General features: G+C 43.0%; 2 protein-coding genes across 5 annotated transcripts in view; one reads left to right on the top strand and one right to left on the bottom strand.

The window, feature by feature from the left end:
- SCG3 (secretogranin III) overlaps positions 1-5,470 on the top strand; it is a 28,392-nt gene extending 22,922 nt beyond the window's left edge. For all 4 annotated transcript variants that reach the window (XM_032122415.1, XM_032122416.1, XM_032122414.1 and 1 more), the window contains one exon: positions 2,188-5,470. In XM_032122415.1, the coding sequence (XP_031978306.1) occupies positions 2,188-2,306 (119 nt within the window). In that variant the 3' untranslated portion in view covers positions 2,307-5,470. The remainder of the gene's footprint in view (positions 1-2,187) is intronic.
- Positions 5,471-8,121: 2,651 nt separating this feature from the next.
- LYSMD2 (LysM domain containing 2) lies at positions 8,122-19,068 on the bottom strand. The gene is made up of 3 exons (XM_032122417.1): positions 18,722-19,068; positions 14,825-15,162; positions 8,122-8,903 (listed from the first exon to the last, which is right to left on the bottom strand). The coding sequence occupies exons 1-3, from the start codon at positions 18,917-18,919 to the stop codon at positions 8,852-8,854; spliced, it is 588 nt and encodes a 195-aa protein (XP_031978308.1). The 5' UTR covers positions 18,920-19,068; the 3' UTR covers positions 8,122-8,851.
- Between the last annotated feature and the right edge of the window lie 4,873 nt (positions 19,069-23,941).

Below are 23,941 nucleotides of genomic sequence, written 5' to 3'. Positions count from 1 at the left end.
TTTAAAAGTATCACTTGCCTATTAAGGAGGCTGGTAAGCTTGAGTGGCTGGGATGATTTAAAGATAAAAGCCTGGATTTTGGGCTGACTGCCTTTTGTGCCCTAAGTTTGTTTTGCCTATTTACAATCTACAGGCTCTGTGGGCCTGTCCTTGATATCTCCCAGACCTGGCTTGAGGTTTGGAACCACTGCAGAACTGAGCATTTAACTGATACGTGCAGAGAGCACGTGTGTGGATTGTTCAGCAAGTACTTAGGTAGTTCAGACCTTTGTAACACTAACAGCAGCCATTTAGAAATGAAAGTCAATTCTGTCATTAATTTCAATGGCAAATGGCTTGATCTGAATATGCAAATAAGAGCTCACTTCATTTACTAGAGCTCTTTCACAGCTCCATGTAATGCTGCAGCTGTTGCAATGAATATAAACCCAAAGCTGATTTTCCTAATTGCAATAGATTAGAAGTAAGTATTAGAAATTGGCAGTTATCAATTTCTAGAAGAAAAATCAATTTAAATTGCTGTGAGATACACAAATTAGCCCGAATTGGATAATATCATAATGGTTGAAATCCCATACAGAATGTTTAGTAATTAAACCTTCATATCTCCACATAATAATCTCAGAGTTAGAAACAGTATTCTAGAAGTAAAATAAGAACAGAGATTTTAATGTGAAAAGTGGATATGAAATTAATTTAGTATTTGTTCTTCATTCATTTCCATTCTTTGGTATCTTTCCCTGGACACCCCCATTCTGTCAACATGAATGAAATCTCACATCCCAATTACGAAATTGCTCAGCGCTATTTGTCCCTATTACTCACACAGGATGGAGAGACAAGCAGGTTACATTCTATTAAGTAATGACAGTAACAGACCAGACAAGAAATCCTGGCCTCAGTACAGCAAATGGCAAAACTCCTGCTAACTCAGATATGAAGAGGACACCTCTGCAGGAGTGGGGAGTGTTGAATATCAGTTTTCTGTATTACTCATTTGAAATTGCCTTATACTCTTATAAAAATGATTGCAAACATGAATTTGCTTCTTAATATCTTTCTGTTTCTCTCCCGTTTTGGTTAATTTTTGAACCCTAAAAAACCACAAATTCATTATTGTCTATTTTGTTAAGAATGCACAGTTTGAAAGAAGGTTCTTCCATGCATTGCTGTGTGATGTTATACACTGGACATTGCAAAATCAGTTTTAATGTATTCTGAAGGCTCTGTCTGTGGAATAAGTAATTCATACTGAAAAATTCAGAATGTATTCATTCTTGTGAAAGATACTGATCACTTAACTTAGTATGAGCCCTTAAAACATTGATATTCTTCTTCTGATTCTAACAAATTAAGCTTTGCATTTATGCAGCAAATTATGTAACTGAAACTTTATTGTGCTTATGTGTGAATATACTGAACCTGTTGCCAGAGTTATACAATAGGTTACCTTTTTATGTTATTTGAAAAATTGCTTTGCAGCAGAATTCTTGTCATGTAAAATAGTGATGTTTTTGAGCATAGGAAAAGTCTATTTAATGCATATGGTGTGAATCAGGCTGCATAGGTGCACTCCTCTACTGGAAAAGGAGGAAGGAGCTTTCAGATCTTTCAGATCTGTTGCAGGTTGACAGAGGAAGATTGTCAAAAACTGCCACTAACACAGAGTGCTCACTGCAGTATTTTTCAAAGAGAATATTATGTTCTGTATCAAGGTAAATAATTGTATTATTTTGATCTATTTTCAGGGAGGGGCATTAATGAATTTTCACTACAGTGTTTGTAGTAGGTGGGAGTTTTACTGGAATTTCAATAGGAAATAGTACATTTAACACTTTCTTTTGATTCCATGACAGTTGTGAAAATAATAGGGCACAACAGCTTTTGCTGTGCAGACTAGAACACAAATCTCTGGACCAGAAAATATTCTTGCCTTGGCATTTGACAGCAATCAATCAAGAGCAAGAGATGATTATTCCTCTTGGATAATAAAAGCACCGTGATGTGTAAAAAGACTTCGTGCAGCTGTTTTGGGGTTTTTAATGTTTTCACAAGTTGCACTTAGAGAGAATTCTCTTCATGTTTGCTAAAGTGCTTTGGTTGGATAAACTTCACAATGACACTGTTTCTTAGGTGAAGCAGTATAATGGCAATGACTCATTGTGCAAATGAATTCTTGTTTTTCAGACTATGATCTTTCAAAGCTGAGAGATTTCATTGACCAGCAGGCTGATGCTTACGTGGGCAAGGGCATCCTGGACAAGGAAGAGGCTGATGTAATTAAACGCATCTATGGCAGCCTGTAAAAAGTTAGTGACTGCCAAACATGTAGAAAGCTAGTCTAGTTTCCCCTGCTCCTGGCTCAGTGACTTATGATCTGTTAATTTGAGGATATTGTTAGAAATGCTCTGTTTACATGGTACTGACAGCTCCAGACAGAAATGAAGAGCTGTAGTGCTCCATTCACTTTCTGCATACTGTAATTTCCTATATTCACAAATCAACCCTAAACACCAAATTCTGACACTGAATTTCTATTTGATAAGGTAAATATTTCTGTAATGCTCTCTTTGATTTATTGTTTGTGCTTGGTTTACTTTTGTAGCTAAACCAATCATTTCTGATGGAAAATTCTTTTAATGCTACATTTTTTTGCTCTCACTCAACAAGCTTTCTATAGATGCAACTATGTAAAGGGCATTATTAGAAAATAGTTCATAGTTCTCTAAATAAACTATTTGAAAATAATTTACCTATTAAGGTTTTCATTAATCTTAATATTATTTTATATTCATTAACTTTGGGTTTAAATACTAATACTTTTTTTTTGATCCTTTTTTATTTCTCTGTGTAGTTGTCTGTAACTTGGACTGTAGTGTCCTTAGCTAACTGATAAATCTTTGACATTACAATTGCCTTTCATAGTACAGAGCTGTATTCTCTTCTTCAGCATGTGTGAACATTCTCTTTGGTGCACCATTTGATGGTTGTGCATGCATAATTAGTTGAATTCCTGATGTGAATATCCTGATAGCAAGTGTAAATAGCCATTGGTTTCTCTAAAGAAAAAAAAAAGAAAGCAATTCAAGTCGTTTTGTATGGAAAGGGAAGCTTGCAGCTAGAGACATTTTTAGGAACATGAGCCCTGCTTTTCAGAAAGACTTAAAGAATGTGTTGTATCTTAGTATCTCTGAATATCAAGGCTGTGGTCTGATTACTGACCTCTGTTCTGTGCTGAGCAGTATTATCTTGGAGAACTACTTTTTTTTGGCCTACATATGCCAGCATTAGCCAAGAATTTGGCACTTCCCAAAGAATGGAAAAGGAAAACAAAAATGTCATCCTCATTCTTCTTCCTCAACTAACAGAGTTTTGGAAGAATGTTCTATCTTTAAGTGAGTGGATAATTTTATGTATGAAGAACTCATGAAGTAAGATCAAAGGTAAAGAAACCTTTACAAAGGTAAATTTCAAAGAGTCCCAGAAGATACAAGGCCTTAGACCTATCACCTGCAGCAGTCAGTTGTGTAGAGGAACTCCAGAAAGCCCTGTACTCTTTACTTACAGATTCTTCATTCATAATTGAGGTTATCCCTTCTCTGATTTAAAAAAAAACCCCTCATGATATCTCTAAGATTGATACAGTTAAAAAGTGTTACCTGATGCAGAGGTTGGAATTTGCCTGCCAGGAATGGAGATACTGACTTACAGCACTGCCTGCACAGCACAGAGTTCTCTAAGTGTTAAATCACTCCGTGGGTCATTTCCTTCCTCACAGCTGGAGATTTGAGCAATGTTTCTCAGCCAACTGAAGTAAACTCTGGAATCCCTGCAAAGTGTAAATTGCCAACTGAGCATTATTGATAATCAGTCTTAAGTGAATGTGATAGCACTGAGGTGTAACAACACAACTCCTTGCAAACTGATGAAACATAAGCCAGTGAATGTTTTCTAGCCTCCACAAAATACATCACAGCCTGCTCATACACATCCTGATGTGAATCATTGAATTGCAGTATCAGTCACTAATGGTGATTTTTTTTTTAAGGTAAAAACTGTATCCAAAAATGTAATCAATCTAAGCTTCCTCTTTGAAACATAGTCCCTTAGAAACTCTACAGAAAAAAAAAATTAGGAAAAATGAATCCGTGTTATTTTAAATCAGTGTATTTGTTCTCATCTAAACCCTCTCATTTGTTTATTATTATTTGCTGATGCTCCCAAAGATCTGAATTTCTTTATATCCCTATAGATCTCAGTTGCATTCTGCAACAGCTTGTGACTTCCTTTCTTATGTGACCATCACACAGGAAAAGGAAACTCCCAAGTTTGGATTTATGACAGAAATCAGGAGGATGGTAACTATAACCGTGGACCTTTACAGCTGGGGAAGTGGTAGTGACCTAGGGTCTGCACTTGAAAAAACAAAAAAGGACAAATTTTCCTTCCCCAATGGTTTAAGAAAGACCCCAAATTTTCTTCTCCTGTCAAAATGATGGGTTGTATAATACTAATTCCAGTTTTCATTGGAAGTTAGTTTCTTGCTTTGGCCTCTCATGAGTCTGGTACTTAAGGGAAGATGTCATCAACTAGTGACCTGTGATTATGAACAGTACATGTCCACAAAAAGGCTGGTGGGATATTTGTTAACCTCTCAGTTTTGCAAATTTTATAGCCTGAACAGAGAGTATCAGTAACATAATTTAGGGGGGAAAAAAAAGTCCCAACAAGGGGTATGACGGGATTGTATTTCAGAGTATGCACATTCTTGGACCCATTCTGTGCTTACCCTGCTGCTGTGCATCCCTGGGGATACCCATGGAGATCATCAGAGCAGCCTGATGAGTAGCTGAGAACAGAGCAAGCCTCTGACAGATAGACCAGAAATCACAGCTACGGTTCCTCAAACTGAATTCACTTTCCATCCTGCCCAAGCCCACTAAACTTGTTATTTGAATGATTCAAAGACTGGTTCCATTGCTGGAACATGGAATGAACATCTCTCAGTACATCACACCTTTCAGAACCAGCCAGCAGAGCACAGCCAGCCTGATGAATCACCCTGCATTCCTGAAGGGCTGTGACTTACTCGAAATAAAATCAAACTGAATGACACAAGTTTCAACCTGTGCTACAGATCACTCCTTATTTTGCAGGGAACACTTGGAGCACATTAGGACTGGACATGCACTGCTGTGTGTTTAGCCATAACTAATAAATCATAATCTCAGTGCTTGCCTTCTTCCTGGCGAGAAAGGTATTTTCAACAACTGCACATCTCTGTTTCAAAACTGACAAAAATAGGTTTCTGTGTTGTTTCTATCTCTGCTGGATCCTTTGGAAATCCTTCACTCCTAAATTATCACTGAAAATGTAACAAGTACAATATATATGGTATTCACCTTTTGAGCTTTTCTAATAGACTATTGTTTCTGATACTGTACTTTATTAAACACTTTACTACAAGCTATATTAGTGTGCTGCTTTTGGCTAGGGTAGAGTTTGTTTTCTCCACAGTAGCCAGTATAGGTCTATGTTTTGGATCTGTGCTGGAAACACAAACGTGTTGATAACACAGAGACGTTTTAGTTTCTGGTGAGCAGAGCTTGCACAGAGCCAGCGCCTTTCCTGCTCCTCACCCCAGCCCTGCGGAGGCTGGGGGTGCACAAGAAGCTGGGAGAGGACACAGGCAGGCCAGCTGATCCCAACTGAGCCAAGGGATGTCCCAGACCTTGGGGTGCCATGCTCGGTGTATAAAGCTGGGGAAGAAGGAGGAAGGGGGCGGGATGTTCAGAGGGACCATGTTTGTTTTCCCAAATAACCATTACTTATGATGGAGCCCTGCTGTCTTGGAGATGGCTGAGCACCTGCCTGCCCGTGGGAAGCGGTGAATGAATTCCTTGCTTTCGTTTCCTTTGCTTGCATGCTGAGCTTTTGCATTACCTATTAAACTGGCTTTATCTCAACCTGTGAGGCTTCTGGCTTTCAGCCTTGATGCTCTGCCCCATCCCTCTGTGGGAAGAGTGAGTGGCTGTGGGGCTGAGTTGGCAGCTGGGGTTAAACCACAAGAAGCAGTACAAGGCTGCTGTTGTGTGTCGAAGAGAATGCATCTTTTCTCTCCACTGCCCAGCTTTTTGAGGCTATCCTGCTCCACGGAGCAGCAGCAGCTCACCACGATGCAGGAAGGGGTGGTGTGCCACAGGGATGCCCTTCTGAGAATGGTAAATGCAGCTACAGCACCTGGTGGCTGACTTAGCTGGATTCACAGGGCTTTAGTAGCCTCCAGCCACATTGCAGCTGAGTCCCAAAGGTAAACTTTTTATCAGGTATGTCCCACATACTTCATTTAAAAAGATCCTTGCACAAGCCTGCCCAGGTTTTGACTTTTCAAGCTTTGACTGAAGAAATATATTAAAACAAAACTTCAAACATGCAGGTTCCTCACTACAAAATAGCTGCAAAACATGGAATTTTATCTGCTTCGCTTCAGCCCGACATGGCCCTATTCCAGCCCTAAACCACACCTTGCAGAATTGGTAAAAATACATAAACAAAGAATGAAACTACAAGTGTATGAAGAATAAAAGCAGAGTGGGAAGCAAAATATACATGGTAATGTATAAAAATACCACGAAGAGTGTCTGTGTGGCAGGAGAGGAGCAGGGACGGGCTCTGGGACAGCGGTGCGAGGCAGGGCTCTGGCAGGTGGCCTTTGTGCTGGGCAGTGGCAGCCCTGTGGGAGGACGCTTGTGTGGCACAGGTGGCTTGGGTGTCTCTGTGGGTTGTACACTCAGTGCCACGTTGTGTGCAGCTGTGGAGGGGTTTCCAGCGAGGGGAGCTCCCGGGGGTTATCAGGGGCCGGTATCTGCGTTGTTATCGGGTGTTACCCGCACTGTGCCCGCTGCTGCTGCCTCAGGGGACGGGTGGGCAGCCATGGGCTCTGGTGTGTTCAGGCTGCCAGAGCTGCTTCCTCCCCTGTGCTTCTGCATGGCTTTCTGTCAAGGAAAACAGGTGCAAATGCTGCTTGTCCTGCAGGTCCTGCAGCCCACAGGCACAGCCCCGCTCTCGGGAAGGCCTGAGTGAAAGGTGGCCAGCCCAGTGCGGGAGGCAGAGCTGCAGTGCTCCTGTGCCACGGGTGCTTCTGACCTGCTCAGCAAAGCACCTTGGGCCTGGGTGTGCTGGAGCAACGGGGGTATCACAACAGCATGCCTTTGGTAGAAAAGGATTACATTTTTCTGTGGAATAATAAAATACAACTGGGCTTGAAGCTAGGGTTGCCTTTGGAAAAGTAGTTTGTTCTGGCTTTGTAATGTCCTACTGAAATTAAATGACAACAAGAGAAGTAATAATCGTGTAAGGAATAGATACACTCCCAATTTAAGAAGGAGACAAGACCTAAAACTAATTCACTAGTCCCTTCACGAGAAATCAGTGCTTCCTGTTCTTCACTCTAAGCTTTTTCTGTTCTTGTTAATTTGTGTGCCACTGCAGACCTCTTTAGGACAAGCTAGAGTTGATTTCAATGAGCCTGCTGGCTCTGAGTTCCTGCTAGCTCTAGGGAAATTGCAATTCCTGCTGAGCTGTGAATTTTTACTTCTGGTTTGAGTAAATTAATGAAACTTCCCATACTGTTTCCCTCTTAACATACTGCAGAAAGGTTTTGCTTCGAGGGAGTGATACTGATGAGCTAAAAGATAGGAAACTGTATCTGCTGCAGTGGGGATCCAGCAAATCTTTAATGATGAGAGTTTTGTGAAGTTTATGGAATACCTGAGGAAAAAAATATAGGATATTTACCAAGAAGTTGCCAACACACTAACTTCAGGGCAAACAGTGACTGCAGGCTCCCTGAGCTTCAGACGGGGTCCACTTGCAGACCTGAATACTGGCACCTCTTCTCAGAACAGGGAAGGCTTGCAGGTCTGGCTCTTACTCATCTTAACAGACTGCACAACCAGGGCAGATAGCTCTTACAGGTCTCACTTAGGAGGGTGACTTATATGGTAAGGGTAAAGACATCATTTACCCTGAAATTAGCATCTAACAGCTCATGAAACTAGACAAACTGTTCTTCCCAAAAAACAGGCTAGAACCAAGCTGACCTCATTATGAACAGACACATCAGTATTTTTTGTATTTTATTAAATTAAAACCACACAAAATATAACTGCACACAAGAACACACATCTGATATTCCAATGTCGTACCTCACAAAAAAACTCTCTTGCTGTAACTCATCCCTTTTATTAGTAGAAATCCAATATGCAAACAGTTCTTTAACCATAAAGACTTTAACTAATCAAAACAAGCTGCATTCCCCTTTCTAGGAATACATCATACCACGCACAGACACACACAAGGTTCACAGGCAAGTTCTGCAGCCCTGAAGTAGACAAAACTTTCACAGCAAACTTGCCTATGTTTGCAGAATAAGTAAATTTCTATTACTTTCACCGTTTGTCATTTACAAGCAAACTTATTTAATATTTTTAAATACTTAAAACAAATTTCACTTTAACAAGTATTTACAAAATCTTTACTAAAGATCAACAAACATCCTGCATAAAGGTGACCTCAGGGATATATAGTTGCTACCATGCTACAGTTTGCACAGAAGGGGTAAAAAGGCCATTGCTAGTTTTGGAAGGCTTAAACCTTTTATTGATATAGCATAAGGACATCAACCTATGGAAGGCAGAAGAGGTCATAATTTCAGTGCAATTACCCATTCATGACTTCTTTTAAGTACATCAAGAGGATGAGTCCAAAAGACTTGGGTTTTGAATTATTGACTGTTTAGTTCTGTAAGAACTGATTTCATGGAAAGTTTCCAGGCCATCGCATCCGTCTTCTACTGGTGATAGGAAGAAGTTGCATAGGGACCTTCCTCATCCTCCTCATCTCTAAAAAGAAAATAATCATGATCATCAGGTCAGGAACACACCATGTCTCAGCAGTAAAACTGCAATGAAAATGCAAGTGACCAGTTTTCCTAATGGATCAAACTAGGCAATGCCAGCCTTGCCTAACAGGAATACTTGGAGTATAATACTGTAATTACACATCTCTGGAGTTCCTGAGATGTTGAGAACATCTGAAATGTTGAAAATGCTGAAAGCAAGTAAAGCTGTGTAGGTTCCACAACATCAGAATGTATTTAAAGAACTATTTTTGATAAAATCAAAGAAAAACTTAAAGGATGGGCATACTGCAGTTCCTGTACTGTTGCTTTTAATTTCTGCTTTCAAAAAGTAAAGCTGAGTTAGAGGTTTGTTTCAGCATTTTGAATGGCAGGGGGGACAGGCAGACCAATGAAGCAAGAGCAAGAGCAGTCCATCGCAGCTGTTGGTGGATCTGGGTCTTGATGCTGCAAGGATACCCCTGATGTGTACTTCCCTTGCACCAATCACCATTGAGGCTGACCACTTGGATTTTCTTAGGAAAAAGCAATTGCTCCCAAGTGCTGCTGTTAATGCAGTAACTGGATAAAGCAAAGTGATGTTGCTTTTAAAACATCCTCAGGAAAATCAGTCTGCCTGCTGGCAATACTGCCTTTCAAAAACACAGGGGTTATGTAAACCTATTGCAGTGCAGTATCCAGTACTAAATCAAGGATTCCAAGTTCCCCCAAGGTCATTGCTTTGTACTACTGTAGCTTCAAAGTTTTCTTCTTGAGAGTCCAGCCTTAAAGATGCTGCCAAGTTCAGTGTTTTGGTAAGAACAGAAGGACTTTACAGTTACTACACTGTGAAAGGATTACTTTAAATACTGTATGTACCTTCATACAAAGGTACAGTTATTCAAAGAGTCTAATAATGGTATAAGGTAAAAATTAAATATTTCAGTATCAAAACCATGAAGACTTTTCCCTAATAAACATGATTATCTATCTATCTATCTATCTAAGTATCTATCTATCTATCTATCTATCTTCCCCCAAAGCAGAATTGAAGAACCCTACAAACAAACCAAACAGTGGAGTAACTTGCACTTGTCTTCCCAGCAAAATTATCATCTTAAGACAAAGGTATAATATTTCTTTTGCCTTGAAATAATCTTGCCAAAAAAAGAAACCTCAAAAAATCAAGTTTACTTTGTTTTGCTTAGGTTTTTTTTTTATTTCCCCTTCTAGGAGAATAAAATGTGGCAGAGATACAGCAAGGAGACCTTCCTTCTCATCAAAGGCTGCAGAATCAGACTTTCAGTCATTCTTCCTGAAAGCCGTAATACAGGAATAACATCCATCCTGACATGGCAACAGCCAAACACTGGACTGAAATGAGTTGGTTATGGGTGAATATAGACAACTGAAGAGCTGAAATGATGATGTTATATTGGCAGGTCTTCAGACATGCAAGGAACAAAGCCATTGTCTGGGCTGCTTGTCCCCAGCTCCCCTGTGCAGGGTGCACTCGGATGCGGGTGGCAGCACAGGGCAGGAGGCCAGCACTGGGGTTATGGCCAGCCTTGAGGGGCTTCTCCACAGGGCAGCGACCTAAGAACCATAAAGCAGCTTGTTTTGCTGGAACTGAAGCAAGGCAGTGACAGGTGTCATGTGCAAAGTACATTCCTGACCAAGGCCTGGAACTGCTCAGCAAGAACAGCTTCTGCTCCTCTGTCCCAGGCTGCAGTGCCACCCTCTGTGATGTCTGCAACACTGCCCCAAACCAGGGTAACAACCAGGAAATAATACTAATGTAGATCTTAGAACCACACATAGCAATACAAGTCTGTTCTGATGGCTTAAAAACAAGCTGAGCTTTGTATGAAATAAAATGATACAGTAGCAGCCCTAGTCCATGGCCAACAAGCACCAGCATGGCAGTGTGTGTATGTTTAATGACCAAACAATTCACTTCACTTTTAAGATGCTTAAAATAGCAAAGTGGTAAGGCATTGCAACATTCTCCCTCAGGGGATGGAAAAGGAACAGCACAGCATTACAACACTCTGTAGTGCTGTCTCTTCCCATTTGCTGTCCCACTCTGCCCAGTGGCTTACAGGAACTGAAAGAAGTCTCCTGCAAGCTATGGTGTGCACCAGGCCACAAATAACCACTTCTGTAAGAGCAAGGACACCTGACTGTGAGCAAGTACACTCAAATGCTTGGGTGCTTCTAGAATCCACAATCAAACAAGGCAGCAATCTGAGTTGTTAGTTTTGGGATGTCTGAAAGGATTCTCCACAGACAGCCTCCTTTATTGAGGCATCTCTTTTCTCAGCTGATAGCCAATGAGGATGAAAAATTACTGGGCAAATTACCTAATTAGTTATCAGTTCTGAAGGCTTCAAGACCATACTCTTTCCTAGGTTCAGATGAAGTCAAGTGAGCAGATGACAATATGAAGTTCTGTTCTTGTGCTGACACCAGTCATACTGGCTTGTATCACCATCAGTGACTGAAAGGCTCTATTCGGTTACAAGGTTTTCAAAATTAGGTGCTAAAAGGCAAATGCAGAAAGATGTGACCTGTTCCAGAAGCACAGTATATGGCCTAGGTATATCTTAAGGGCTCTATAAAGAGCTTGCATTAGACATCTCGTGTTCAACTATCTGATACAAGAAGCATCACTAAAGTTATTTTCAGTTTCGGCATAACACCATTTTGGGCCAGGTGAAGCACTACTATATCTTCTCAAATTATCACAATTGCTTTTATTCCATGTGTGGATAAAACTAATACTGAGTATTCTTCCCTAATATGCAAACACACGGGTTAATAACATATGCTACAGACAACTGTATTAATCTTTCTGCATTTCTTTTGGCCTACTATAAAAACATTGCTCAAAACAAAAAGGTCTTACTGCCTTGAGCTGCATCTTGGGTGAACATGCATGATTAATGATTCATTAAGGCATGATTTCTTGCTCAATGAAACTCTAGTAAAAGTATCATTACATGTAGATCTAGCTATGTGCTTATATAAACTCTAATAGTGAAAGGCAGCTGGCAGAGTGGATCACATTCTATAACCTTTAATGCTCATCTGCTTGCACAGCTAGTATAGTTTAATATTTAGTCTAAATATGCAACTATGTGCTCCCCAATTTTTCTAGCTAAACTTTATTCCTTTAAGAGCACTTAAAGGAGTGACTCCAAGAGTTCTGATTAAACAATATAATTCACTCTAAGCTGCCTTTGTAGCACAGGGCATTTCCTGACTATGAAACTGCCATGTGTGGTTTAATCCAGATCAGGGCAGCATGTGTGCACATGCATCCTTGGCAACTTAAAGGAGGCTATAAAGAGCAATTTACTAGATGTGGTTCTCACCATCTGTCAAATCAGGCTCATGCTATGGTGAGAAGTTATGGCTCTTTAAGTTCATGAACTGATAGCCTGCTTCTGCTTGCAGTTTTGTGAGTTCCAAGGTCCCTTTTGGTGTAGTGGATTAACTCCAGGTGCTCCTTTGTTACTCTCAAGCAGGCACGGAAGTACTCAGCAGCGTTGGCACATCACATTCTAAACAGCCTTTGACAAGGCAACCTGAACGCAGGCCAGAGCAGCTGGAAACAGCACTCTCATTTCATAAATGGTTTTCACTCTAAGAATAGAAAACTTGCATATTCATGAGGCTGGTTTATTATCATGGCTGTCCAATTTCCAAAGGCTTCCTGCTTCAAGCAAGGGACACGAAAGGTCAGGGTGGGAAGGAGAACAGGTGCCTTCTGGGGAGCTGCTGGAGCACAGTAAGGAATGTTGCCACCTTCCAGTCTGGACCCAGATACAGCATTGATGGTACACAGCTGGAAAGTATCCCTGAGGGTTTTGGCAATGGTCTCTCTCTACTCCTGTTTTCTGCAGAGTAAACATTGACTTTGGTTCTTTGCCCCTTCCTGCCAGACTGTAAAGGGGTCTGTCCTTTCCAACTGTGTTGGAGGGGACAAGGCAAGGATGGCTTTTGTGAGCCATGGCTGAAAGCCAAGGGCAGTGATGCAGAAGGGAACGTTATGAAGGCTATCAGATGCACAGGAAGCTATTTCTCTTCAAAAGCTTTAGGTAACTCCTGCTCAGCAGACTGACTGCAGCTCTGTACTTCATGCTTCCAGTAGCATCCTGACCAATAAAGCTCTGTTGTATTCATAATTAACAGAATTACCTGCTAAATCTGAACAGGAGCTGGGAAAGTAACTCATCCTCCTGTGTACATTATTTCTGGGGAGGAAACTCGGTACCAAGTCCTCATTTCCCAATTTGTAACTGAAGCAGTATAGGAAATTGGTATTAGTGGCAGCAGTGTACTATTTGTGCAGTGTCACTTCTGCTGTATTGGCTCTGCTCAAGGTGCAGCAAGGTCTAAGTGAACTTCCTTCTGTAAATTAGCACGTTATTTTGTTGAAGGGGCGTTAAAATAATTGCCTTCCTCTGGCAGGGACTGTGGTTTCCTGTTATGCAGTTTAACTGCTGGGTCAACATCTACTCTAATCTGTGTTAGGTACATACATCTAACGATCTGAAAGTCAGCAGCAGCACATTTTGATAGATGCCCTACATTGCCTCAAATACAACAGTGGAAGTGGATGAGTGGATGAGCTTGCACAGAGAAGGTTCTGAGTTCCAACAGCCATTTTTCCTTTCATGCAATCAATGCAAAAGAAAGTAACTGACAAGTGTGTTAACAAGATGTGAAAGCATTTAAGCCTTCCCTGAGACTCTAAACCAGCGTCCTGGCAATGGAGAGTTGTTTGTGGAGATATTTCTCCAAAGGAGGCTTGTCCAACTGCTAAATGCAATATACTGCTGTCCTTCAAACTTTTGTCTGCTGAACAAAGTTTTAGTTGCTGAAATAATCCCTTAATTTAAACAAATTATGGGACTCTCGACTCAATAAATTTGGTCCTGAAAGGTTACTTTCTGCTTAGCATGAAAAGTATGTTGCTTGCCCTCAAAATCAGAGTATGTGAAGTGAACCAAGACGGTGGACTAAGTTTTGCATTGAACAAATTTGCGAAAGCAAAGCATCTATCTGCAGGTGTAACTTCTCTCCAGCTCTCTGGTGAGAGAAGCAGTACCAGTCCCCTGCAGTCATACCTTTCACTGTTGTGAGAAAGGCCACCTCAGCATCCCCCACTGAGGTATTTCTGCAGGGAATAAACAGGCAGAGCCAGCCCAAGAGACTGACTGTGAACAAGCTGAGGAAGCTTGTGCCAAGGACATGGAAAACAAACACTACTGAAGTCCACTCTTAGAGCTTTGAGTCTTTCTGTGCTCTCCATGGGATACCTACGTATGTGAGGGGATGACTACTGTGGCACAGAGGTCAGAAAGTACTGCTTTTTCTTTAAGTAAATATGTGGGAGTTCCTGGCTTTGGAAATACTGAAGAAAAGATGAAGTCTGCATAGGTGGATCCACAAAGGGGGGAACTGCATAGGGAAAGGAGATAGGAAAGCTTAACTGAAACTGCATCACGGAGAAAATTTACACAATGGGGCAATTTGGGACAGAAGAAAAATAGAGTAATGCCTTGCTGTACACAATCAGCTTCCTCATAGGCCTTGGCTTAGCACTCTAGCAAAAACTATGCTTTTGCTTAAATACTTGCCTACTTACACAGCAAGACATCTCGGAGAATCCTGGCTGCCTGGCTCTTTTGAAATAGTATTCATATTCTCTAAACACAATATTGTGAGGCAGCCTTTCTAACTGCCATAGCAAGGCACCTGCTAATGCTGTGCTCTGAATGTATCTGGTGCATGAGAATAGCAAGCACACAAATCAAAGCTACAGATGCTGTCTGAGACCCCACAAAGAGGGGTCAGCTTAGACTAAAACAGCTTCAGGCTGAGATTAAGATGCTTAACACCAAAAGCGGCATTTACCTGACATTGTCATCTTTTAGTTTTCTGGCTGCTTGTTTGGATAACTTAATCTGCAAGTCCAGTCTCTGTAGGAAATCTTTGGCAGATAATTCTTCTGGTGCAGTGGGCTGATTGTCAGGCTCTTGAGGACTGGGGGAAGAACTACTTTCTTCCTGAACTGCCACTAGTCCTTCATCACAAGAAGGGGAGCTGTCAACAGTTTCGTTCTCAGGAGACTCCAGTGAATTAAGTCCATTGAACAGCAATGGTTTCTCTGATATAACAGGAATATTCAGGGTTTTCCGCAGAAATATACAGTCATTAGTGAACAGTTTATTTGCCCTCTTTATTTGTTCCATCTGAAAAAGATAGGAAAATACAAGTTATTATGTTTTGGTGAAGTATAAAGCACTAGATTTCTGAAGTAGTACACAACCTTTAGTTAAAATAAATTTATACTTTCTTTGCAGCAGCAATTATTTCAGAAAAGAATTTGTTTGCATTCAAAGTGATTTCAGAGTGCATGTTCTGTTTTAGCCTTGCTAACATCCCAGGTTTTATGTACACTTGACTCCACAATATAGCTTTCTCCAGTGTTGCACTACTTAAAGATGCTTTCCTTGAGCAGTCTTCCAGTCTCTGTGCAGGCTCACAGGAAGAGCCTGCCAAAGAACAAATCTTCAATCACAAAAGTACTGTTGGTTTGATTCATATCAGAATAAGGCTCAGAACTGCTAGCAGCTCCTATAGGTGAACTCTCTGGTAAAAATCATGCAGAATCCAAACAAGGGGGATAAAGTTACCGTGAGGATTCAACCTGTTGATGCAGATGGCTAAGGTGGTGAAATGCTTAGATTTAATAATCCCATTTAAAAACTGAATAGCTAATATCCAGTGGCACAAGTAAGAGAAGATCACTACTCTTCCAGCTCCTAAGGGCTGGAAACCATTTGCAGTAAGGCTCAAAGAGGATAAGGGTGCAAGTTCTCTCCCAAGCTGAGCACCATCTGAAGGGCAGCAAGGAAGCTCTACCTGACTTAGTCATGAGACTTCTAATGGCCCTAGTGTAAATGTTGATTGTTAAAATCTCTAGAAGTTGTCTGTCTTGATGGGTATAATAAAATGTTTAGAATACTAGCTGGAGCTTTTCTGTAAAAATACAATACAGAAGCTGAAAACTGAGATCCTACTGCAGAAGAGTTGGAAGGTGATGCTTCAGTAGCTGATAAATAATGCACTGCACTGCTATTCTCTCTCCTATTTCACTGTAACTCTACCTCTGGTTATTTCTTCCTAAAATACCAGCTCACAGCATTTGGAAGTCTGTATCTCTGCACTGAGCAATAATGAAAAGGAAAGTACTTGGTTCTAAAAAGAACATCTCTCAGCCCTGAGCAGGTTACTTCGTGTGTGCAATGTAACTCCTACAACTCAGTGTGACTCTGTACATTCAGAGGTGTATGGAGAGCAGGATTTAACACAAGTTTTCTTTTTTTAGTGTTGGGAAGACTGAAGTAATGCCCGTTAGCTACAGATCTATCATAGAGGAAGAGCAAAAGCTTCAGCACACGCTTAAGATTTTAACTGAAGCTGCACTAACACATAAACTGGTGCTGAACTAATTAATCAAAACTACTTCTACTGACAATGAAATATAGTCTTCATCCTTCTCCCCTCAAAAGGGATACAGCACTTGCACTGAAGCATAAATTGGCTGAACCATAAATGTGAATTCCCAGTGCTAATTTACTCAAAAGGAAGATATAACAAATGCAAGTTGTAAAGATTAATAGAGTATCCGGGGGAGGAAGTGAAGGGCAGAGGATGAGGCCAAACAAAGCACACTGATCCCTCCCCCCAGCACAGTATTTTTATCTATCTTGAACTGTCTATGCCAAGTCATGCAAAGGCAGGCACTGGACAGGATGTCTCTGGCTACAAAGTAATTCCCAGTGAGGAAAACCACAGGGGAAACTTCTAAAACCAGTAATACTGGAGGCAATGGCAGCCAAAGATAATTCTGATGTTTCCATTACAACTCTCACTTCCAGCCAAGAATACCTGGTGCAGGAAGCAAACAGAAGCACTCGTTAGAGGAAGTCAGTCCTTGTCATTGTGTGAACACACAAGAGTCTTCACTTTGCTAAAAGCAAACGTGTTTGCACACAGTCCTACCCTGGGCTGAAACCCATTAAAAGAAACACAATGGCTGATTCCGCTGGACTTGTCATTGCTCTTAGGAGCATTTCATGTCAGTTTAACCTCTCTCAGCTGAAGTCTCTAATGATGCAGCTCTGGCTTCTTAAGCAGAACACTTATTAAATCAAATAACCAGTAAGATGTTGGGGAAAAACCTCAATGTATGTATTTTACATCATTAGCACAGCAAATGCTTATTAAACTCATATTCTAAACAAGGTTTATGGTTCATAACTTAGAGCTGTTCGTACAGGTTTGATTCACAGCTTCACTTGAGATGAAAGAGAGTTGTAAATTGCTTAGAAATGCCTTTTTTTTCTAGAAAACTACTATTTTAGTGATCTCTTTGTATTTTTCACTAATTGCAGTGAGCAAACACACTTCTGAAGAAGAGTAAAACAGCTAAAACATTTAGGCCAGAGACTTTGTCCATTATGGAAAGTGCAGCAAAAAACAAACAAAAAAAAATCTAACATCCAATGAGCTGCTTTGCCCTCTTAGTGAGCAAAAGTCTACTTTAATGTGAACCAGTGTCATTAACCCTGCTGCCAACAAGAATCGGTCAAAAGTGGTGTAATCTTTCAGAAGAGAAGAGAAACAGACTTTCAACCCTTTTCACAATAAAAGCAGAATGCTGTTGAAGGTGATGGAAGGCTTTATTAGATCTTGCAGACCAAGAGAAGCAAAAGAAAACACTCCAGTCAGAACCTAATAGTTTGGGCCTACACTGTAGCTCTTCTAGAAAGTGCTGTTTGCAGCTGATGTCAAAGTGCCACCGACCCTACCAGTGCCACGCTCATCAGCTGCTTGGCCCCAAGCAATTTTGTGTGTTGGGACTGCTGAAGCTGCATATTGGAATACGGGCCCCAAATAAGTGGGAATGAGGCAGGGTAGCCGAGTTCTGCTCTGCCCGGAATGGCAGTAGAAGGGCCTGCTGGTAGACTTTATTGGACTCTGCATGTCCTAAGCTGGCATAAACTTTCGGCATTTTTCACAGAAATAAACTTTCTTTTTCCACAGAAAGTGAGCAGAAAAGCAGCCACACTTTCCAATCAGCGGTGTGTGTGCCTCGCCTCTGGGCAGCAGGCAGATGACAACGGAAGAATGTTTAGCCCTGAAGCTACAGGGAGAAATTCCTTCTTCTTGCAACGGCCTGTGTGTCAAGCTCAAAATAACGCTTTTTTTACAGGGTAAGTTTAATCCCACCGGTTTTCTTTTTTAACCTGAAGCGCGTGTCGCGGTGAGCAGCTGTGTGGGTTTCCCGGGCGGGAGCAGCCGTGTGTCCTCCCGCCAGGCCCCAGCTCGCCGGCGGTCCGCCAGACCCCTCCGCCAGGCCCTAAGTTCTGCTGTCAGCATTTTAAATACTGAAACTAAAACTAGCGCCGTACCCACACCGTTTTCTGCCCGCTGTGTTTAGGAAATGCTCTATAGGACAACTTGTTGCTGTCATCTCTCGGCTCTGGGCCCAACAACGGCCCCGCTGTCCGGGGAGCCGGGCCATGCAGGCGCTGACTGCCCACGGAAGCTGTGGCTCCCCCATCCCTGGAGGTGTCCAAGGCCAGGCTGGATGGAGCTCTGAGCACCCTTGGTCTAGCGCAAGGCGTCCCTGCCCACGGCAGGGGGTTTGGAACGGGATGATGATCTTTAAGGTCTCTTCCAACCCAGGCCATTCTCCGGCTCTAAGCGCCGCTCCCGGCCCCGCCGGCGGTGCTCCCTTACCGTGACGCCGTACTTGAGGGCGATGCCCTGCAGCGTGTCCCCGGCGCTCAGCCGGTGCTCCACGTAGCGCTCGGCCAGCGGCGCGGCCACGCTCGCCGTGCTGCCGTACGAGCGGGCCTTGGTGCGGGCGAGCCGCTGCGACAGCTCGGCCTCCGACTCGGGCCCGCCCGGCGGCTCCTGGCGCAGCGCCTCGGCCATGCTCCCGCCGCGCTCAGCGCCCGCGGCCCCGCGCCGCCGCCCCGGGCCCCGCTCCGGGCATCGCCCCGGCCCCGGCCCCGGCGCGCCGGACACGGGCCCGGCCCCGGCGGAAGCCCCGGCTCGGCCCGGCAGCCCCGCCCGCCCGGAGAGGCCGCATGCGCGGGGAGCGCCCGCCCCGGCGGCGCCCGGCCGGGCCTGGGATGGGGCTGTGCGGTGCCTCGGGCCTGGGACGGGGCTGTGCGGTGGGACGGGGCCGGGACGGGGCTGTGCGGTGGGACGGGGCTGTGCGGTGCCTCGGGCCTGGGACGGGGCTGTGCGGTGGGACGGGGCTGTGCGGTGCCCCGGGCCTGGGACGGGGCTGTGCGGTGCCTCGGGCCTGGGACGGGGCTGTGCGGTGGGACGGGGCCGGGACGGGGCTGTGCGGTGGGACGGGGCTGTGCGGGGCTGTGCGGTGCCCCGCGCCGGCCGCAGCGCTCCCCGGAACGCAGGGCTGCCCGGTAACCGCTGCTGAGGGAGCCGGCACAGAGCAGCGCCCTGGCCTCTGGGGTTCCAGCCCGTTTGCCGGCTGGAGGCTCGGGAGTGCGGCCCATCGAAGAGAGTGTAAAAAAGGGTGACTTCCGGCGTAAGTGCACAAATGTGGAAGTGTCATTATGCCAGATTTATTGAAACAGTAACACGTTGGGAGATTCATTCGAGGAAAACAACTTGTGTCTTAGAATCACAGAATCCCTAGACTGGTTTGGGTTGGAGAGGACCTCGAAGATCGTCTAGTTCCAGCTTCTGCCGTGGGCAGGGACACTTTCCACTAGACCACGTTGATCAAAGCCCCGTCCAACCTGGCCTTGAACAAATCCCCTCCAGGGATTGAGCACCCAGAATTTACCTGCGAATCTGTTCCAATGCCTCACTACCCTTACAGTAAAAAAAATCTTCTCTAATATCGAATCTAAACCTACTGTCTTAGAGCTTGAACCCATTCCCCAACCCATTCCCCATTGTCCTGTCACTACATGCTCTTGCAGGTAGTCTTGCCCCATCTTCCCTGTAAGTTCCCTTCAGGTACTCGAATACCATGTTATATTAAAATTAATTGTAGTGACAGCATTCTAAGTGAGTACTTCTCACCAAGAAATCTGTCTATGGGCTTGGAAAACTGATCCATTATTGCTGAACTGGAGCTTTCTAACAAAAACTGTACGTCACGTATAGATGGTGCACATGCGTGCATCCTGTACAGACACAATACGTACCAAAATACCAAGAAGTGTCCAGAGCAGCCTGCCTTAGGTGCCTGTGCTGGAGCAGGGCTGTTGGAAAAGATGCCCCTCAAAGGTCACTTCCAACCTCAGCTGGCTGGGCTTCTAGGAAGTGTGTGTGTGTAACACCCATGTGGTGCATTTATTTTTTCTGGGAGGTCCTAGAGAGATAGATCTGTATCTTAAACCAAAGCAAAAAAAGCATGCACGTCATAACCTCAACATTCTTCAGCCCAGTATGTATTCACACAAGTATTTGCAAAAATACATAATACCTACCTGTAGTTTTCAGATTGTGTTCAGTGGTGATCATGGAGTCTCTTTAAGGAGTACAGTACAAAAATCAAGGTAGATCTCCCAAACATTGTTAATCTGGCCACAAGTTTCCAGATCTAAGTTAGGAAAATACAAAAGTTGCCCTGCAAAATGTACAAGTTGCTGATGAGGAATGACACATCAGCACCTCACCATCACATGAGAATCCAGTGTGACAATCCTGAGCAGAGGAACTGTAGGCAGTACACAGACAGACCAGAGCAGTACAAGAGACTATAAATTGTAGGCAAGAAAAGGTTCAATTTAATTTTTCTGCAGTCTATATACACAATATATTTGGGAAGTTGGAGGCTCCCCTAGGGATGCCCAATTGAGTTTATACCAGCTATAGAAAGTGAGCACCAGATTGTGACATCTCAGTGCTTTCAATTCTTCATGAAACAATTTGATCTGCAGAACTGCATCAGCACTTCAGCCATGACCCACCTAGAAAAAGAGCTGAACTGCAGGTCAGCATTTATTAAAAATGTCTACTGTGTGTGCAGTGTGGAGCCATAGATCAGCTTCAGCCTCTTAAGGATGATTAATGAAAGTTGCAAACATCTGGATGCCTGCCTAGAGCTGGAATTACTCAGACCAGTTACTTCAGCTGAAATGGCTTTTAGTAAAGGGGAGCTGCAGTTCAAGAACATGGAAATGTTGTTTAACATTAGTGCTCCAATGAGCTGAACATGCAATATCAATTAGTTTGGAAATGTGCTTGACAGGTACACTAATATTAGACAGTATTATTCCCTCTAATGTTATCTTAAACTCTATTTGTATGGAAAGTGTGTGCAATACACTTTAAATCAGCTGTCACGACTCTGAGAACAGCAGAAGCATCCCTTGCAGTAGTATAAAGTTACTACAGATATTTTAATATTGAAAGCTTTATTTTAGTAATAAACCATTTCAAAGATAGATGAGGTTTTTTTCTTCTGGACTTGCTGGATTGTCCTTTCTTTGTGTCATCAATTTGTGGAAATGTTTGTTTCTTATCTCAAAATCCGTATTATAGCCAGAGGAACATTTGAATCTGGGATGTTGCCAAGATACTTGATCTGGTTAGCTGACTGCCTTTTTTTCTACATGAACTGAATAGCCTCTAAACCAAAAATTAAGTTAGAAATTTGAATAAGAGCTTCAATTAGGCAACCCATTTTTACCTGTATCTTTTAATTTGCATTCAAACCGAGTTACAGCAGAAACTAGAAGTGTCTTGCTAATGACACTTCATTCTTAAAAATCATGTAAGCAGTGAAAATGTGGTGTTTGTGCTAGTGAAATATCTTTGTGGATTGGTCTTTGATCCTGTGAAAGCAAAGGGAGATATTAGCTTCCCCAGGGTGTGTGGGCCCTGAGAGGTTGTTTGTTGGCAGCCCCCAGTGTGATCTCGGCAGGAGTTGGAGCTCACCTGCTCCACACCGTCCTGCTGCCCATGGCTGGGTCAGCCCTGCCGTGCAGACTGGCTCTGTGCTGGCCCTGCTGGTCGTTGCTTACCCCGTGTCTGACTCCAGGTAAGGGCAGCTCCTCTGGCAGGCCGAAAGAGGGAAGGGTTTCCACTGCTTACCTGCTCCTCAAGGTGTGAGCATTCAGTGTCAGGACACCAAACTTGCCACATTAGGAAGAGTCCCTGCTGTAGCCTTGGGATTCTCAGTTCTCCAGTTCCTCCTCCTGATCTCTGAATCGGCAGCTTATTGATGCCCATGGGTATTTGCTGATGGGCAGGGACTGCATGGCAATTAGAATTTATTGGTTTAGTGTCTGATCATGACCTTCTCTGTTCAGGGGGAGCCTCGTGGCACTACCAACTCCAGTTCCTTTCCCTCGTTCCATTCTGTCTTTGCTGTTTCCTTATTACTGCATCTGTGATCTCTTCCCCCACAGCAGCTCCCAGTTTCAAGGAGCTGTACTTGTCCAAACCCACTTCTTGCTCACTGAAGTCACATCTCTGAGGATTGGACTTGGCACTCATCAGACTAACCTGGGACAGAGGAGTTCACTCTTCAGAGTCCTTGTCCCAAGGGTGGCCGCAGACATTGTTACATCTGTTCCTCATTTCACCTTTGGGAGGCTATGGCTGCACCTAGAGCAGCTAGAAACACACTTTTAGAGATGAAAGTTTTAATTTCAGAAAGCTCAGCCAAGAAGAGTGGAGTGTCTTCCTGACCTAAGGCTCTACTTAGAGCTGAGTCTGAAAAAGGTAAAGTCCCTTTCAGCATTTATTTCTCAGGGACGTGTTCAGACCTAGTTAATACTGGTTTTGTATTCTTACATAAAATCTTTGTACGTGAATTGGGTAAGGCCAGAAAAGATATGTTTCAATATTTACTCATGCAGCAGTAGTTAATGGTAATTGTAGTGAATCATTAAGTCTAGGAACTCTTGCTGCCTCTTCTGTCTTTCTGAATTTCTGAGGATGAGGGTTTTCTTTTTAGCAATGCTTCATGATGAATCTTCTAAATAACCAATGGTATTTAAGTCTGTGTTACTTCCACTTAGTATTGGATACCTAGCTTCCATTTTGTTGCTGAAAATCATTCATATCTAGATCAGTAACAGCACAATGATCTTGATTTATTTTAAATATTATATGGGTCAGCAGACTACAGTCAGCAATCTTCTAAAATAGAGATCAGTATCAACTCAGTCTAGTTAAGGTTGCCATATAATTTAATGGCAAAGTAAGTAGAGGAGAGAATGCCTTCTGGCTGATTAATCATTCACTCTGTTAGTGGTCAGCAATTCATCACCTACTTTGCCACTAAAGAAACTCAAGCTTGCTTAGTAAAGGATAAAAGGAAACTGAGCATTTCCTAACTTTGATGTTTATGATGATGCGAGCCAGGGACATTACCATTTATAATGGTTGCACTGATGTAGGACAGAGGACAATAAAAAACCCCTATCCTTGTGGGCTGTTTGTGTGGGCAGATTCGCACTAATTAGGACAGTGTGGAGGAAAAGAAGGCTGCCCTCTGGTAATGAGTCGTGGATCAAGCTAAACCATCCACCTCTGCTCATGTTGCAACCTCTGACAAAAAAAAAGATGTAGGACAAAGATCAGAGACAAATCTTGCCTTTTAAGAATAATAGCCCTGGGTTCTTCAATTAATTGCATCAAGGAGAGGGTCTTGCATGAATTTCAAAAGGAAAGTAGGATCATCTGAACTGATGCACATTACTTAAGCTGTGCACATCTACCTCATCAAAATAAGCCCATTATGTAGCAGTAGCAGCTGGGAGCCATTATTAATATTTAACACTCTTAGCAGGGGTTACTGTGGGTTTCTGTATTAAGGTTACAAGACAATGTTGCAATATCATATGCTGTGGGTTTGCATTCTTTCAGCTTTTTGGGCTTTATATAAAGTTCTAGTGAAGTTTTATTAATTCCCCTTCCTTACCATTTGCAGGGGCTGAATATTTTCTATACTGGATTGTGGTG

This window comes from Corvus moneduloides, chromosome 13 (assembly GCF_009650955.1).
Source record: "Corvus moneduloides isolate bCorMon1 chromosome 13, bCorMon1.pri, whole genome shotgun sequence".
Classification (NCBI taxonomy): Eukaryota; Metazoa; Chordata; class Aves; order Passeriformes; family Corvidae; genus Corvus; species Corvus moneduloides.
Note: the sequence above shows the minus strand (reverse complement) of the source record. Positions and strands in the feature narration are given on the sequence as shown.